The sequence below is a fragment of the Thamnophis elegans genome, chromosome Z (genome assembly GCF_009769535.1).
Source record: "Thamnophis elegans isolate rThaEle1 chromosome Z, rThaEle1.pri, whole genome shotgun sequence".
Classification (NCBI taxonomy): domain Eukaryota; kingdom Metazoa; phylum Chordata; class Lepidosauria; order Squamata; family Colubridae; genus Thamnophis; species Thamnophis elegans.
Genome location: NC_045558.1, coordinates 89,468,322 through 89,486,557, shown reverse-complemented (window position 1 = coordinate 89,486,557; position 18,236 = coordinate 89,468,322). Strand labels below are relative to the sequence as shown.

The 18,236-nt window shown below is 41.1% G+C and overlaps 1 protein-coding gene across 1 annotated transcript; it reads left to right on the top strand.

The window, feature by feature from the left end:
• Positions 1 to 1,080: 1,080 nt before the first annotated feature.
• On the top strand, positions 1,081 to 3,720 carry LOC116522711 (interleukin-8-like). Its single transcript, XM_032237733.1, has 4 exons — positions 1,081 to 1,197; positions 1,914 to 2,049; positions 2,308 to 2,391; positions 2,878 to 3,720. Exons 1-4 carry the CDS (start codon positions 1,134 to 1,136, stop codon positions 2,906 to 2,908), a joined length of 315 nt encoding a protein of 104 aa, XP_032093624.1. The 5' UTR covers positions 1,081 to 1,133; the 3' UTR covers positions 2,909 to 3,720.
• Positions 3,721 to 18,236: the final 14,516 nt, after the last annotated feature.

Here is an 18,236-nt window from a genome sequence, read left to right as displayed (position 1 = left end):
CTCCTGAAATTTTGCCAGGTTTTGTGGGAGAACTGTATTTTCACATGAAAATGAATGAACTATCAGATGATCAATAGCCTAGGATCACTGGTTAGGAACCATTTGTGCCCCAAATTACTCACAATCTGATCCCTACTGTTATATCTTTTTTAAATTAGTAGAACTAGTTGTTCATTAAGTGCATAAAACAAAAATATGTTGAACTCTTCCAATCCATTCCTTAAGTATGTATTCTGTAACAGATTACATTTGTATTTGTGGTATGTTATTTTATAGGACTATGATACCTAAGCATATTAATAACTCATCGTAATTTTAATAGACATCTTGGATGTCTTTAACCCAGACTTTGTGTGCGTGTGTGTGTATGTATGTATATGTATAGAATATGGAAGTCTGGGTTAAAGGGATTGTTTTATATTTTGAAATAAAGTTTAAGAGATTAATGTCTCAATGACCTGCATTAAATGACATTATCTCATTTGATACTTAGAAAATGCAGTACTAAAAGAGTGTGTAGGTTAATAGTTTGTATGTGTAGTGGAGAAATATATTCTTCCATTCAGCAGTTTAAATTCTTATCATTTATTAAAGTAATATGCTCCCATCTCCCTGAAAAGGTGTCTCTGGGCTGCTTACAGATCATAAAAAGTTATATGAACAAGGAATTAAAATTTTTAAAACTATGCAAAAACCCAGAACCAAACAATTTATATTTCAAACATGGATACAGAAGTCTCAACTGATTCTTGTAGATAACAAACCTTGTGATACAGGCTTTCCATGTGGTCAGAAAGATGCATTATTCTTCAGGCAATGAACTTAGAAAATGAAAACATATTGATTTTGAAAAGCAAAAAAAAAATCAAAATTAAAAGTTGTGTCAATACACATCTGTAGAAGTAAATAAATCAGTATTGGCTGTCATCATTTAAGTCGGAAACTGTTGCTTCCAGATCTCCTAATGACTCATTTTAAGATAGTGCCTTACATGTCCTGGGAATTTCCTCTGACAAGGTCTGTTAGTATATAAGCCAGAGAAGTGGTGAAGCTCAGTCAAACACAGGCTTTCTTGAGCAAACAGTCTTCTGCTCTCCAGAATCGCAGCCAAGAAAACAATTCCCTCTCTTGTCATGGACTTCAAGGCTGCGACTGCATTTTTGGCTCTTCTCTTGGTCTCTGCAACACTGACAGAAGGTAGGCAGAGTTTGTATGATTTGTATGACAGGCTAAACTATTTTCTGGGGAAGGTAAGCTTACTGTTGTTAGGAGAAGAATAATTGCTTGTAAGGGAAAAATCATTTTCAGTAAGAAGTTGTTATTTCATAATTAAATGCTAAACAGACTTTCAGAAGTCTTTTGACTTCCAAAGGAAAATATACTTTTGTACTTTTTCTTCTCTTTTTAAGTAAAACATACTAAATGCAGTTTATGCATAAATTTATTTAAAAGGACAAATCTTTCAGAAGTTGTTATTAATAAATGACACGTCTAGATCCTAGAGTAACCTACATTTGAGCACTAGATCCTAGGAAATATTAATGGGGAATAGTTGCATTTACCACAACTTTTTAATGATCTGGATGGTTGTTACAAAGAAAGCAAAAGGTTTGATTAGAGATAGATCTATTGTCTCAACTAGCAATGCAATTGCAATGCAAATATTTTTTACTATAATCTGCAAGTCAAAATGTTATTACTTCCTTTTTTTTGCAGATAAGATTTGAGAGATAATAAATAAGAGAGCACTGATAGGAATAATTAACTTAATGAGTTTAGGGATAATTGAAATGATTTTCATAAATGGGACTGAATCAGGTTAAAGAAAAGCATATTACAACAAGCCTTTGGAAAAGAGGTTTAAAATATATGATCAAGTGAGCTTATTTTTTATACTTCTATTTTTTTTATAGGAGCTTCTTTGTCCCGGGTAGGTCTTGAACTTCGGTGTCAATGTATAGAAACCTATTCTAATCCCAGCCTCCGTGGACACATTGCAAGTGTCAACTTGATCAAAAGTGGGCCACATTGTAGTAGCATTCAGGTCATGTAAGTATACTTTTGCTACTTCATATTTGCCTTTGGTTTTAAGACACAATTTACCATGAAGCATTGCTGCTCAACTGCCCCATGAAAACCTTGTGCACAGATCTTCTGATTTTTTTATTAAAACCAAATGGTTGGTGTGATTTGTATGATTGGAAAATCATAGAAGTCTTGTAGATTAAACCAATAAACAGACAAATTGAAAGACAGTAACCTTCTGCAAACTCAGTGCTTGATTATCATGATTTTCATTTGTTGCAGTGCAACTCTTAAGGATGGCAGACAAGTGTGCTTGGACCCCACTGCACTCTGGGTGAAAAGAGTCATCACAAATCTTCTGGAAAAGTAAGCCCTTATTTTCTTCTAATTTTAAAAAAACTTACAGTACAATTTTTTCTGAATGTGTTTATTCAAAATAAGTCTTATCAAAGATAGTGTTTAGAACATAGAACATAGATCATAAGATTTGAATGACCTTAGAGGTCTTCTAATCCAATCTCCTCCTCAAGGCAGGAGAACCTATACCATTCTGGACAAATGGCTGTTCAATCTTTTCTTAAAACCCTCCAGTGATGGGGCACACACAATGCCTGGAGGCAAGTTGTTCCACTGATTGATCTCAAGTCAGGCAATTTCTCCTTAGTTCATTGGACTGGCCAGAAATGAGCTTCACTGTTAGACAAATAAAGGAAAGATTCTGGAACTGGACATACCCCAGCAGAGACTAGCATGACTGCATATCAGTATTTTCTTCTGGAAATTTGTTTTATAGGTGTACCTATATGTTGTAAACAACTCTTCATTTTCCCCCTTCTTTTTTCCTCACTCCAGGGCTAAGAATAATGCGGAGACACAATCATAAGAAAAGCTTCAAATTATCTCACTGTTGGCATCCTTAAAAGAAGCTGAGCCATTTCCAACAAACCTACATTTTAAGAAGAGTCTTTTATATTAACAACTTTGAAAAATTATTTATTGCATAAATTTATTGAGAGAAAATCATTAGAAATGCATCTATCACATGCATAAAGGAAATGTCCTAATGCAAAGATAAGATGGGGAATAAAGATTTGGAAAACAAAAGACATTACTAAATGCAGTTAAAATGGAAGTCTCATGGTGGTTGCATAAGATTGCCGTGAGAGTAAAACAAATTGGTAATAGTTTCTGTTACCCTTGGGCACAGAGCAACCTATAGATTTGCATAGGTATTTGATGAGAGTCAAAGCCAGCCTTGGGCTGTCTATTGTGAGAATCAGGTTAGAGTGCCAATCTAAAAAGGTCCAGGTTGAAAGCCCAGTTTGGCCATGAAACTCCTGAAATGCCTTCATCTAGTCACCTGACAGGATTGTTGGGAGGCCAAGGGGCAAGAATCATATATCTTGTGTTGAGCATTGAAACTTACTATATTCGCGAATGTGCATTATTCTCAGAGTGTTTCTACCTTATTGTTTATTAATATAAGCATATGTGAAGTATTATTTATTATTCTAGAAGATATTTATATCTGAGCATTTTAAAATTATAATGTTTATGTTGAGGGAACCAGATATTTCAAAGAGTGTTTATAGTGAATTTTTCTGTGAAAAGCTTTTTACCCAGAAGAGGTATCTGGAACTTTCACATCCATAAGATGATCATTTAAGACTTATTTATATATTTATTGAACAATTACTGAATACTGTTAAAATATTTTTGTACAACCAATGTGAAATTAATTAAATTATTTTAATGATGAAATATCATTTTAGTTTTGTCTTTTAAAAATGTAATACTTTAAACTGTTGATGACACCTCCCTTAGTTTCCTATCCTGTGCTCAAAGAATTCATTGATAAGCAGGATAGCAGTCCAATATCTTTTCTTTCTCTTTCCTCACAAATATTCACATGAATACATTTTATTGTATGGCTTTGGCATCTGTAGCAAGAGAAATACCTTGAACGTTGAGCCCATTTATAGTTGAAGGTGGGATTTCTCTTTTTCCCTCTATCCTTTCCATCTTCTTGCAAAGTTGGCTTACAGAAGTGTGATTCAACCTTCAGAAACAGATTTTTTTCACCCTCCTGCCCCCTTGGAATAGAAACGAAACTCACCAACCCCCCCAAAAAAACCTCATATATGTTATGAGCTTCTAAAAAAATAATAAAGAAAAAAACTTCAATTTATAGTGACATGATATATGTATATATTCTCTTACACAGAGAAATCAGAATAAGAAAGAATAAAACTTCTGAAACACATACAGCAAAATAATTAAAATGTCTGATTCCTGACTAAACACATTGACTATTTCTACAGAACAAAATCTCTTGAAACAGTTATTCTCCCTCCTTATTAAAATGAAACATTATTGTGATCATTCACCAGTACAAGGGGATTAGTATTGAAATATCAAAAATAAATTGACAATATCAGGTTAATTAGGAAAGGTAGAAACAAGCAAAGAATTTTGGCTAAAAGACAATCTTAATTTTAAAAAATGATAAGATGCTTGTTCAGACTACACATGTATGGCAAAAGAAAAAAAGGTTAAATTTAGCAATCTGGGTAGTATAAACATTGATATAGCAATACAAATCTAAAAATGAATATTGGTAGATTAAACAATAAGTTATCTAAAAGGCAACATTCTCTTTCAGACCCCTGCAAACCTGAAGGGAATACATAGTAGTACAATAGCTGACATAACATGTACTATTTTCACTAAAGCATAAAAGAATAAGTTAATATGTCCATGCTTAATGCTGAACCTGGGCCATTTATTTATATTTAGACAGGTTCAATAGTCTTAATTGCTTTCTGCCTAATTTTGCATCCCTACTTATCTACTCACAGTTGCATGCTTTCAAACTGCTTGGTTAGCAGGAGTTAGGGTGAGAATGTGAGCTTACCCCATTGTGGGACACTCAGGTCTTAAAGGACTTGAGCCATCACGCTACCCCAAATGAACTTCACTGGGATGGTAACAGGGCTTCATGATGTTATGCTGGTCACATGACTGCAGAAACTTCAGACAGCATAGGCTCAATGAATCTTGAAATGGAGATGAGCATTGTTCTCCATAGTTGGCAATAACTAGCAGAATAAAAACTTGTTTACTTTTGCATGCTGCCATACAAATCCTGACAACCTCATGTGTTTTAGGATTGATGTCAAAATGGAGAAATGGTTATACTGATGAATCCTGTTCTGCTGGTCAGGGATGGAGTAATTAGAGCATTTTGAGATTCTGTATAAAAGCTGACAATATAGGAGAATATAGTTTCAACCCGTCCTGGATCATAAGGACACACCTGTAATACATATAGTATCTTTTTAAATCTTCCAACCAAAAGTGCTTATATTGGGAAAGTGTTATATTAGGCTAAGGTGAAAGTCCTTCTCTGATTTAGGATATTAAGTTATATGATATACACAGCTACTCACAGACTGGATCTCAAACTATTTACCATGAGAAACTAAATGGTATTACTAGATCCATTTGAGGATGTTGTTGCTCAGAGCCAAGGTGGCGCAGTGGTTAAATGCAGCACTGCAGGCTACTGCTAGATCAGCAGTTCAGCGGTTCAAATCTCACCGGCTCAGGGTTGACTCAGCCTTCCATCCTTCCGAGGTGGGTAAAATGAGGACCCAGATTGTTGGGGGCAATATGCTGACTCTCTGTAAACCGCTTAGAGAGGCCTGAAAGGCCTATGAAGCGGTATATAAGTCTACTGCTATTGCTATTGCTATTGCTATTGCTCATAGTCCCAAATATAAGAAAATGGGAAAAAGCCTTATGAGAAAAGGCTTGCTGTAAACTACTGGTTTCTACCTGCTTTGAAATTGGTATTCTAATGTTAGTGGAACTAAAGATATAGGGGAAAGTGTCAGCTTCAGCCAGTAAATACAACTTGCTATATTCTAGTCTCTACTCTCAGCTTCCATGTCTAGTAGAGCACTGAGGACACAGCAAATAACTTGGGAGATTGCTGTTAAAACTGGAACTGAACAAGTTCCAGTGCTGCAAGACTGAAAGGGAATGGAGAGTGCAAGATGATAAGTCCTTTTTTATGCTCTCCACTGACCACAAGCCACTCCTTGGGCTTCTGGCCGGTGACTGTTCTAACCCTCCCATTCTCTCTCCTTGGATGAACTGTTGGATGGAGTACCTTGTAGCATATTCCTATATGCTGCTGTATTATCCAGGCAAGCAGCTAGGGCATGCCGATGCTCTCAGCTGCTGCCCTCTCCCTATGACTGACCCACAATCTGTACCCTCCTTATCTGTGCTGCCCATTGCCTCTCTTGACCTACCTCTAACTGCCTCGGACATGGTGCCCACTCTATGGCCAACCCTGTCCCTTTCCAGATCTTCTCGTGGGTCTTGAGAGTTGGCCTATGGGCAAGGTCTCCAAGGAATTCCGCCCCTTTAAAACCCACCAGTTGGAGCTGTCCATCCACAGCGGGTGTTTGCTTTGGGGGGATAGGGTCATCATCCCCCCTCCCTCTGCCGCCAGGTGCTTGACCGCCTCCATAGGGACCACCCAGTCATAGCTCGTATGAAGGCGTTAGCTCGCAGCTATGTCTGGTGGCCCTGCATGGATGAGGAGATAGCAGCCTGAGTGGGCCATTGCTCCCTGGGCCAGTTGTTCTGCCCCGTTCTGCCTGCGGCAGCTGCCCAATATTAGGAGGTTCCTAAGGGACCCTGGTCTAGACTCCACTTAGATGTCACGGGTCTGTTTCATGGGCAGATTTCCTGGTGGTTGTGGATGCCTATTCCCGGTGGGTGGAACTTATTCTAATGTCTTCTAATGTCACCACGGAAAGCACTTTGTGGGCCTTGGGGTACCTTTTCATGACCCACAGGTTGCCGGATGTTGTAGTGTCTGACAATGGGCCGCAATTTGCATCCACAGCCTTCCAGGAGTTCCTGGCCATGCAAGGGATCTGCCACGTGCCTACTGTCCCATACCATCCTGCTTACAATGGCCAGGCGGAACATGCCATCCTCTCGGCCAAAGAGGCACTGGGCAGGATGGATAGGGGCAACTGGCTGGCAAGGGTGGCCACTTACCTCTTGGGTCAGCACTCCACCCTTTGCCCTGTTTCCAACAAAATCCCTGCCGAACTGCTGATAGGCTGACACCTGCAAACCACCCTGGACAGACTGCACCCACTCTATACAGGGCAACAGCCTGGCAACCTGGGGGCCCCTCCCCGCACCTTCCGGGAAGGAGACCCTGTCTATGCTCGAAATTTTACTAGGGATCCGAAGTGTGTTCTTGCCACCATCACCAGTCCCTGCTCTTACAGGGTCGCCTTCCCAGATGGCAGCGAATGGCGGTGCCATGTGGATCAACTGAAGTGTCACCTTCCATCCGAGGCCTCCACTCAATCTGGCCCATCCGGTCCGGCTGCCATCGTCCAGCAGTGGATCCCAGTTCCATTGCAGGCCATGATTTCACCATTGAACGTGACTGCATTTGAGGCCTTCGCCCAGTCAGGCCTTCCCTACCCTGCTACCTCATTTTACCAACCTCGGAATGATGGAAGGCTCAGTCAATCTTGAGCCAGTGAGAATTGAACCTCTGGCAGTCAGTAGAATTAGCCTTCAATACTGCATTCTAATCATTGTGCTACCACTTTTGGACTCTTTGTGAATGCCATTATTTTAGTTTTTCAGCTGACTCTCTTTATAATGGAAGTTTTTCATTGGAGGTTTTCAAGAAAATGTTGTACAATTATTTCTCCAGGATGGTGTAAGGCCTACTGCTTTGAGCAGAGCACTGGACTTGAAGACTTCTAAGCTCCCTTCCAGCCCTATGATTCCATGATTCTACAATGATGTTCAAAACTCTATTGAGTCCAATGGTGTCTTGAGAGATTACTGCATCATCTGCATATAGCAGTATAGTAACATGCCTCTCTGCTATTTTGGAAGGTGGAGGTTTGGGTTCTTCAGACAATCTTGTACACCCTTTTTATAAAAATTAAATAAGAGAGGTGATATGAAACCATATTTTATACTCTAGGTAGTTAGAATGAATTCTTCCAAATATCCTTGAGAGGTACATCTTACTCTAATTGTTCTTTTATCACTTATGAATAAGGAACAATACTCAATGATTAATAATGATATTATACAACATGCTCCATATCTTAATCCAGGATACAGAAATGTCGATCAGTTAGTTAATGTTGAGGCTACCGAGTGCCGAAATGGGAGCGCCCATGGCAGCGCTGACTTTCCGGAAACCAGAAGAGCAGCCATGCAGTGCACACATCTTCCAGTTTCCAGCACACACATGCCTGCCAGCCACCTGATCACATGGGCCATAGATTCCCCATCATGGCTATAGAGAATATTAACCCCTCTTCTGTTCACTCTTCATCCAACAGCTTTCTCTTCTAGTAGTAAAAGATCATAGCTTTTACCTTTCCAAATGAGGGAAATCTTTCTATGTCTATGTGGCAAAACCTAGTCTTACCCATTGGAGGTCTGTATTCATACTCAGTCTCAGAATTAAAGATACTCATTTAGTAATGGGGTTGCTTATTTTATGCAGTGAATGATAACATTATTTTAAAACTTTCATTATTGCCAGATTAAAGATGAAACAAGAACAACAGCAACAGCTCCATGTCAATGCATGTTTGAGGATACCGTACAAAAGACCAAAAGTTCAACAGGGTTCAATAGATTTTTCCTGTAAAGAAATTTATCATCTATTCCTTGCTCTCCTGTTCATGTTTAAATGATAGGAAATAGGCACATAATTAGGGGGATATCAATCTTATTTTGCAGTGAATCTGTGACGCATCCTGGGTGATGGTTTAAACCAGTGTGGAAATGTGAGTGATACCTCAGGCAGAGGCATGTAGGTTTAAGCTATTTGGAAATTATGGTTTTCCAAGGATAAATTACTCAAGTGGACGTGAAAGAGACTGCAGAGTGAGACAAGTTTGTTTCAGTCTGTCTGTTCATATGTGATTGACCAAAAGACATATCAGATCTAAACTTGAACACTTCATTAATCTCTACCCACAGTTGCAACACCAGTTTTGAAAGACTCAAACCTGTCCACGAAATCTATTTGAAACAGAGTTGTTCCTTATTGAATGAGTAAAAGGCCCTTCGGATAGGCGCGGGGCAACGTCCTGATCAGATTTTATGGAGCGACTTTCAACTTGTCGCTCCTGAGGAAGTGGACAAGGCCATGGAAGCTGTGAGTGCCTCCACCTGTTTGCTGGACCCATGTCCCTCCTGGCTGGTCTCGACCAGGCAGAGAGGTGACACATGGCTGGCTCCAGAGGATTGTTAACACCTCTCTTCTGGAGGGATCCTTCCCGCATCTGTTAAAGGATGCGGTGGTGAGACCCCTCCTTAAGAAACCTTCCCTGGATCCAGCCATTCTGAACAACTATCGTCCAGTCTCCAACCTCCCCTTTGTGGGGAAGGTTGTTGAGAAGGTGGTGGCCTCTCAACTCCGACGGACCTTGGATGAAACAGATTATCTGGATCCCTTTCAGTCGGGTTTCAGGCCTGGTTATGGCACCGAAACTGCTTTGGTCGTGCTGATTGATGATCTCTGGCGGGCCAGGGATAGAGGACATTCCTCTATCCTAGTGCTTCTTGACCTCTCAGCGGCCTTCGATACCATCAGCCATGGTATCCTTCTGCTACGGTTACACAAGGTGGGAGTGGGAGGCACCATTCTAAAGTGGTTCACCACCTACCTCTCGGACAGGTCACAGTTGGTGTTGGTTGGGAGACAGAGATCGACCCCAAGGCCCCTCAAATATGGGGTGCCGCAGGGCTCGGTCCTGTCCCCCCTCCTATTTAACATCTACATGAAGCCGCTGGGTGAGATCATACGCCGGCACGGGATTAAATATCATCAATATGCGGACGATACACAATTGTATCTGTCCGCCCCGTGCCAACTCAGCGAAGCAGTTGAAGTGATGTGCCAGTGCCTGGGTCTGGATGGGAGTGAACAAGCTTGCACTCAACCCAGACAAGACCGAGTAGCTATTGATGTTGCCTCCCAAAGATGGTCCAAACATTCCACCTCTTAGCCTGGGGGGTGAAGTTATTCACCCCTTGGAGAGGGCCTGCAATTTGGGGGTCCTCCTGGATCCACAGCTGATGTTAGAACACCATTTGTCGGCTGTGACTAGGGGGGCCTTTGCCCAGGTTTGCCTGGTGCACCAGTTGCAGCCCTATCTGGACCGGGAGGCACTTTGAATAGTCACTCACACCCTCGTCACCTCAAGACTGGATTACTGTAACGCGCTCTACATGGGGCTGCCCCTGAAGAGTGTTCGAAGACTTCAGTTTGTCCAGAATGCAGCCGTGCGAGCGATAATGGGTGTACCCAGATACACCCATGTCACACCTATCCTCCGTGAGCTGCACTGGGCCTCCATTGGTCTCTGGACCCACTTCAAGGTGCTAGTCATTACTTTTAAAGCCCTACATGGTACTGGACCTGGCTACCTGAGAGATCACACAGGTTGGGCCTCCTCCAGGTGCCGTCAACCGGACAATGCCGGCTGGAGGCCCCCGAGGGAGGGCCTTCTCTGTAGCTGTGCCGGCCTTATGGAACGAGCTACCCACGGAGATCAGGACCCTTACCACTCTCCCAGCCTTCCGTAAAGCGACTAAGACCTGGCTGTTCCGGCAGGCCTGGGGCTGTTGAGTAATATTCCAGCCCCACGTGACTGAATGGTGATTTTGTTTTAAATAATTGTACTTTTAATATTTTATGTCTTTGCTTTGTTGTGAGCCGCCCAGAGTCTCTAGGGAGTGGGCGGCATACAAATTTTTATTAAAGTTACAAAGTTCTTTGGGGTCTCTATATTAAATTATTAAATATTATAAACTTGCTAATAGATTCCCCCTCCCCAGAATTTCCATATAGAAGAGGGACCTGAGAATAGCTGAAATCATATATGATTAATTTTATATGTTCCATCTGCTGTATATAGCTCTTGAAAAAAGTGGTTGATAAGCTGTTTTTTTAAAAAAAATTCATCGTTATTTTTGGAGGAAAATGGCTGCGATTTCTTTTTCTAAAACAAAATAGTCTCTCCATAAATTCAGGTAAATAAAAGAGAGGGCAATATTTTCTAGCAGGTTTTTATTACTTTCATTTTTCATAAAGAATAACATTTATTGCAGTTTCACTTCAGCATTAGTTATCAGCCTTCATCCCACATCACTCTAGTTTAGGTTTTAGTAATTCTGTATTTTTTTTTCCCTGTAAAGATTTAGAACTTCAGAATTAGAAAATTACTGAATTCTGATATCTTATACCTGTCACAGATTTCAACTTTAAACAATTTGAATTTATTGCACATTGTAATATGTTTTGGTAAAGTATATTAATTTTAATTTCTAATACCCAACAGACCAAAATGAAAGCTAAGTTTACACCAATACTTGGAGGAGTCCACCAAACATTTTCAAATTCTCTTCAGTCCCAGGAGCCAGTATGATCAATACTGAAGAATTATGGCATTGGCAATGCTGTAATGTATGTGAAGCTTTCATTTATCTATTCCTGTAGGATTTTTGAAATAAATCTGCTCCCTCCATCTCATTCATTTGTGTTCCCAAAATGCTTGCTTGTTGCAGTTTTCCTGAATCTGATGTCTTTTAAATGTGTTGGGAACAACTCTCAAATTCCAATACAATACAATACAATACAATACAATACAATACAATACAATACAATACAATACAATACAATACAATACAATACAATAGCAGAGTTGGAAGGGACCTTGGAGGTCTTCTAGTCCAATCCCCTGCCTAGGCAGGAAACCCTATACCGTTTCAGACAAATGGCTATCCAACATCTTCTTAAAGACTTCCAGTGTTGGGGCATTCACAACTTCTGGAGGCAAGCTGTTCCACTGATTAATTGTTCTAACTGTCAGGAAATTTATCCTCAGTTTTAAGTTGCTTCTCTCCTTGATTAGTTTCCACTCATTGCTTCTTGTTCTACACTCAGGTTCCTTGGAGAATAGTTTGAATCCCTCTTCTTTGTGGCAACCCCTGAGATATTAGAACACTGCTATCATGTCTCCCCTAGTCCTTCTTTTCATTAAACTAGACATACCCAGTTCCTGCAACCGTTCCTCATATTTTTAGTCTCCAGTCCCCTGATCATCTTTGTTGCTCTTCTCTGTACTCTTTCTAGAGATTGCATGGCCCTTGGTTATAAATTCTGGGAAGCATAATGGCATCTGGAAAGCAATGGGTTGCGTCAGGCTTGCTTATTCTACGAATACATAAAAGTAAATTGTAGATATGTAGGAAACATATCTAGAGAATGCATGACAATACATGGATAGATTGCTTTAACCTGCAATTAACTCATCTAGCTGTCACAGAGATGAGCATAAACTATTCAATTATCTGATTGTGATTGAGGTTATTCTCAAAAGAAATATTTGATCAATCACCTGGAGGCACTGAGTATAAATATTTCAACATTATGTACAATAAACTCATTGTGAACCTTTTTATGGAAGAAATTAAATTATATATTACACTTTTAATATTCATTTATTAATTTGTCCTTATACAATTTATAGGAGCCCAGAGTCCCAATGTAGTTTCAGAAATTGAATGGATTATCATCAACAAATTCATCCGACAGATAAAATCCTCTAAATATCTAGGTGAATATTTTCAACCATCTATTTGCCTGACAACCCAAATGAGAGCTTCTCATAAAAGCCCCCCAAATATCTCTTGTAATTGCTAAATTTACATGTCAATTTAGTAATAATTATGTCCCCACAACTATTAAAATATTTCAAGCCAAATATCCAGGTTTGGATACTGTATGGTGTTCAGTAAGATTATTTATAAGAAGTTTCGTAGTTTAGAATAATTCAATCAAAATTCTTGAAAATATTTGATATACTGCTTATTCAATTCCCAATGCTCTAATGTCATTGGAATTAGGCTAATGTGGGGGGGGGGGAAATGAAGTTTGTTTTAGATTCTGGTTAAAGCAAGTCTTTAGTGGATCTCATCTCGCTAGAAAGGTTCTATAAGAAGACAAATGATGATTTCACACATTCCGAACTCACTCTGCTAGCTCTTTCTATTCATAAAACCCTGGCTGAAGTAGAGTATTTGGGAATTTCTACTTTATCCAGAATGACAAAGCCAAAATTTCCTTTCCTCTTATAGCAAAATTGTTCTCTCTCCCTGAACTATCCCTAAGTATTTCTTTAACAACTTATATGTTCCATGTGGAAGACTATTTACTTTGGCCTGAGCTAGGGCACTATTAGGGCATCAATTGATAGATATATTGTATAAGTTTCCCATCCAAAAGCCAAACTTCTTCTGTTCAGACCTGGAGATAGAATCTGTCTCGTATGTGCTATTTAAATATCTGTTGTACACCTAAGAGCAATCCAATTGTTACTACTCTTGTGATCAGGAGGCCATTATGATCACCATTCAGAAATTTCTGAGATGGTTACAAAATTCTGTTCATTAGGTCTAGCTGCTAGAAGTCATCTGGTTTCTTCCTCAAGCTGTTAATTATTGTCTACTAAGGAGGATTTCCCAGGTTTTTACAATTTTGTTTTCTAATTATTGTTTTGTATTTTCCATTTTTTTTATTGTGCTATGTTTTGGAACATAAATATGTTTTTACTGGCTGGTAGCTCTGAGTATATCTTATACTCATTAACCAGCATCCACTAAGCAGAACCCAGCACCAGATAAGCAAAAAAAAAAAAAAATGATAGCAAGGAGTAAAATATTGATGCACCAACCAGTTGTGATTCTATTGTTATGTTTGCCAAATTCAATTAACCCAGACAAGTCACACAAGCTCTTAGGATCACCCTCTGGAAATACTTATCTCCTAGAGGGAGGGTAACAGTGCTAGAGGGATTGATTCCAGCAATGTTGAAGCCAATCATACCATGCTGACCAGAGGTGGGTTCCTACCAGTTTGGCCTTTTTGGCCAAGTAGGTAGTAACTCAGCTGGCCACGCCCCCAAACAGGTTCTATTGATGGCACCTACAGTGGCACCATCTTGCTTTCTGCACATGCACAGAAGTATTTTTATAGTATTGTGCATGCGTGTCGTGTTATGAAGGGTTAACGAAAACAGCCAAACACAAAAAAGGTTTGTAAATGCAGTTTGTATTCTTCCTCCGGCACGAACTGACCAACAAAGCACTAAGGCAATGAATAACTTGTCAGAGCTGCCACCCTGTGCTTCCCACCACTTTTTATAATTACATTGGTAATTAAGATAAACAGAACCCCATGTGTGCCCACACCCATCATCTTGTGACCACCTGGCAATTAATCATGGATTGTTAACAGGAGTTTTGTAGTTTCTTCAGCTAGCTAGACAGCTTGTGGAGGAGGGAAGGTGAGGCTTGGCAGCTGGCCCAGTCTTCTCCCCTGAATGGCAGCTCCAGGCCTCTGGGCTGGCTGGAACTGACACATAGTGTGCATAAAGTGCCCTGAGCGAACCAGCAGTAGCTGTAGCCAGAACCACCCCTGATGCTGACTAAGGAAAGCCCAGCAGTCCCTGGACAATCCAGACAATCTCTCCAACTCTGAGGTTCACCCACCCAAACCCAATCAGAAGGGGGTTTGAAAAATACAGAGGACTGAACTCTGCAGTTAGGTAGGCTGTCAAGATGCAGGCTGCCAAGAGAGTAGAATTTAAGCAGTAGTGTACCTCTGCTGTGCATCTGGGTGATGGCATATCAGGACTTGTTTATTGGCCTTTCTTACTGGGAACAACAACTTTTCAATCCTTAGTTCTGTTGTATCTTGAGTTCTGTTCTGTTTATCTTGAGTGGTGCTTTAAATTCTGGACTCAACTTTACTTGAATTTGTCGCTTCTTTATTGGATTTCTGGTCTTGATTTATGCCAAACCTTGATTACATCGGCCGCGCACGTGGCAAGAAAACCCCGCGCAGCAGTTTCTAACTGCCGCGCAATGATTTCTGCCAAAGCAAACGTGGGAAAGTCCTTTGCAGGCAGCTAGAACTGGCCGCCCGCAAAAGACCTCCCCAGACCTGTTTTGATGAGCACGGAGCGACTGATGGTAGTTTGTGCCGGCCGCGGCCTCTCAAACTAGCGTCAGTCGCCCCTGTGTTCAGCAAAGCAAGCCCAGGGAGGTCCTTTGTGGGCAGCCAATCCTAGCCACTTGCGCCCGGCGCTGCGGCTGAAGTAACCGCCCAAAGCCCCTGCCGCCACCAGAATATCTGCTGCCTCCTCCTCCTCCTCCTCTAACAGCACTGGATTTGCTGCCAGCGGCTGAGATGAAGCCGCCAAAGCTCTGGTCAGCAGCCCCGCCCGTGGCAGTGGTGCCTCCCCCTCCACACGGAGCACCTGAGCTGGCCCTCACATTATCCCTCTCCCTTCCTCCTCTGCTGTGCTTTTGAGGAGCCATGAGGCCGTGGGAGCCAGTAGAAAGGCGGCGGAGGGGGCGGGAGCAGGAAAAAAGGCCTCATGTCTTCTCAAAAGCATGGCAGAGGATGAGGCGGCGGCAGGGGTAAATGCGGTGCCCAGCTCAGGTGCTCCGAGCAGAGGTGGTGCCAGCAGGAGCTTTGGCGGCTTCACCTCAGCCGCAGCGCCGGGCAGCAAATGTGGTGCTCCTCTTGGAGGAGGAGGGGGAGGCAGCAACAGTTATTCTGGTGGTGGTGGGGGCTCGTCGGCATCTTCAGTGGCAGCCCTGCCCCCTGTGAAAAAAAACTGAAGATGGAGCAGATCCACGCAGATGATGTCGCCGCAACATGACTGGAGGAGGAATTCTGGGAGTTTAAGTCCACAAGTCTTAAGCTCTCAGGTTTGAAGACCCCTGGGGTTTTTTTCCCTAAAGGGTTAGGGGTGCAAGGGTCTTGTAACCTGACAGCATTAAGACTTGCATGCTTCAATGCCAGAGTTTCTGAGCTAACATGACTGGAGGAGGAATTCTGGGAGTTGAAGTCCACAAATCTTAAAGCTGTCAGGTTTGAAGACCCCTGGGATTTTTTTTTCTAAAGGGTTATGGGTGCAAGGATCTTGTAACAACAGCTTTAAGACTTGCATGCTTCAAATGCCAGACTTTCTGAGCCAACATTTTGGTTGCTAAACAGGACCGTTGTTAAGTGATACTGATATTATATAACACTTTTAATTAAGCGGGTACCTTGAATAAACATAACTTTGAGTTTCAAATAATACTGATTTTGTTGCTGTCTTAGGTGACATCTGTGAAAAAAATTCAGGTGCTCAGGCATGAAAATATGCCGCTCAAACACTATACTTTTCTGCTCACACTGAAAAAAGATTAGAGGGAACATTGCATATGATGTCTTTAGTAATAGGTGTCTAAGCCTTCTGCCTGAATGTAGCTGTCTCCAAACAATGGCAGGCATCCAGCTTGCTATTTTATTGCCTGGCACATAAATTAAACTTATTTGCTGACAACATGATTCCGTTCCCAGACACACTTCATATTGGAATGGAGTTGCAAAAATTGGTGAATATATTTGAATGTTCAGAACTGCTAATATTCTTTGACATACCTGTTAAAATGAAGAAAGAAATATGTTTCAAATGTTTATGAATTAATATTATTAAACATTAATCAATTGTTTAAAAGTTACTTTATTCCTCTTAGGAAGAAAGGAAAAGAAAAAGAGCAAAAGAAATACCAGTAGAATCTGCTGGTTCAATTGGCAGATGTTAAAATGAAGGGACTTTAAAAACTGAATTTTTATTTCAAGTCTTAGCAGTTGAAATTCCAGAAAAAGATGTAATGATCTGACTGAAAAAGAATGAAAATAATTGCTTTAATGTTAAACAGTTGAGGACTAAAAGGAAAATCCTTTAGAGTGTGCAAAAATATAAGGATGGAAGAGTTTGTTTTTAGAATTGCATTATTATTTAATTGAATTACAATTGCTTTAAAACACCAAAGCATGATTTTGTCAACTGGTTTGGGAGTATGAAGGAAGATCAAGTGGCTAATCTGATAGTGTTATCACTATTGGTGGATAGTGAATGAGCTTTTAATAGGCTTTTTATTATATAGTGGATTTTTAAAAATATTGTAAACTCCCCAGAGCCATATGAGTATAAATTGGACAACTATATAAATCTTGTTGCACACAGATGGACATTGTTAAATTTACATGTTTTCACATGCTCACCAGTGATTGGTTGCCCAAACCCCGGGAAGTTTAAACAACTGTCATTGGCTTGCTGGGCTGCCGGAGCTCCTTAATTTATATATTTTCACATGCTCACCAGGGATTGGTTGCCCAAACCCCAGGAGGTTTAATCTACTGTCATTGGTCGGCTGTTCTGCTGGAGCTCCATAAAAGGCGAGCTCCAGCAGCCCAGCCAGTAGAGCGCAGTCACTCTGGCAATAAAAAGTGCAGAAACTCACTCGCGCCTCTCGCCTGCTGCTTCTCACTGATCTAACACTGGCGACAAAGGGGACCAGAGAAATCTCATTGGACAAGCAGCCATTTCACACAAGGACCAAGACCCTGCACCACAGCACGAGATGGCCTCGCAAGCATCCCCTACACCAGTGATCTTTGACCCATAGACAGAGGACTGGCACACATACATGGGGTGATTCCAGATGTTCCTGGAAGCCAACAACTACCTGGATTGGCCGGACAATAGGAAGCGGGCATTATTCCTAACTTACTGCAGAATGAAAATCTATAAGATGGCACAGACATTGATTGTCCCAGCAGATGTAGAGACTGTTGCATGGACAACTCTACAACGCACCCTGGAAGACCACTACATGCCATCCGCCACCCCCATGGTGAGCCAGAACGAATTTTACCACTGGCGCCAATGGGAAGGAGAGATGGTGAATGATTTTGTGGCCAGCCTCTGAGAAATCGTGATCTGGTGCGAATTCATCAACCCAGAAGAAATGATGACGGACCGGATCATCCTAGGAATGAGAGACCTCTCCTTGAAAACGAAACTGCACATCATTTTTTATGATCATGTCCTGGCAGACCATTAAGAAATTGAACCTGACAGCCAGAAAGAAGCTCCTAAAACCACCAAACATCCGGCTCAACTACCAGGGAAACCAGATCCAAGTCCTAGGAAGAATGGAGGTCGGGGTGGTGTTCCATGAATTCCAGGGCCATCTACCCCTCACGGTCATCGCCAGCCACTGACTAT

Coding starts and splice junctions, on each gene's coding strand:
- LOC116522711 (XM_032237733.1), top strand. CDS start 1,134: ATGGACTTCAAGGCTGCGACTGCATTTTTGGCTCTTCTCTTGGTCTCT. Junction 1,198..1,913: donor CTCTGCAACACTGACAGAAG/GTAGGCAGAGTT, acceptor TTTTTTTTATAG/GAGCTTCTTTGTCCCGGGTA. Junction 2,392..2,877: donor ATCACAAATCTTCTGGAAAA/GTAAGCCCTTAT, acceptor TCCTCACTCCAG/GGCTAAGAATAATGCGGAGA.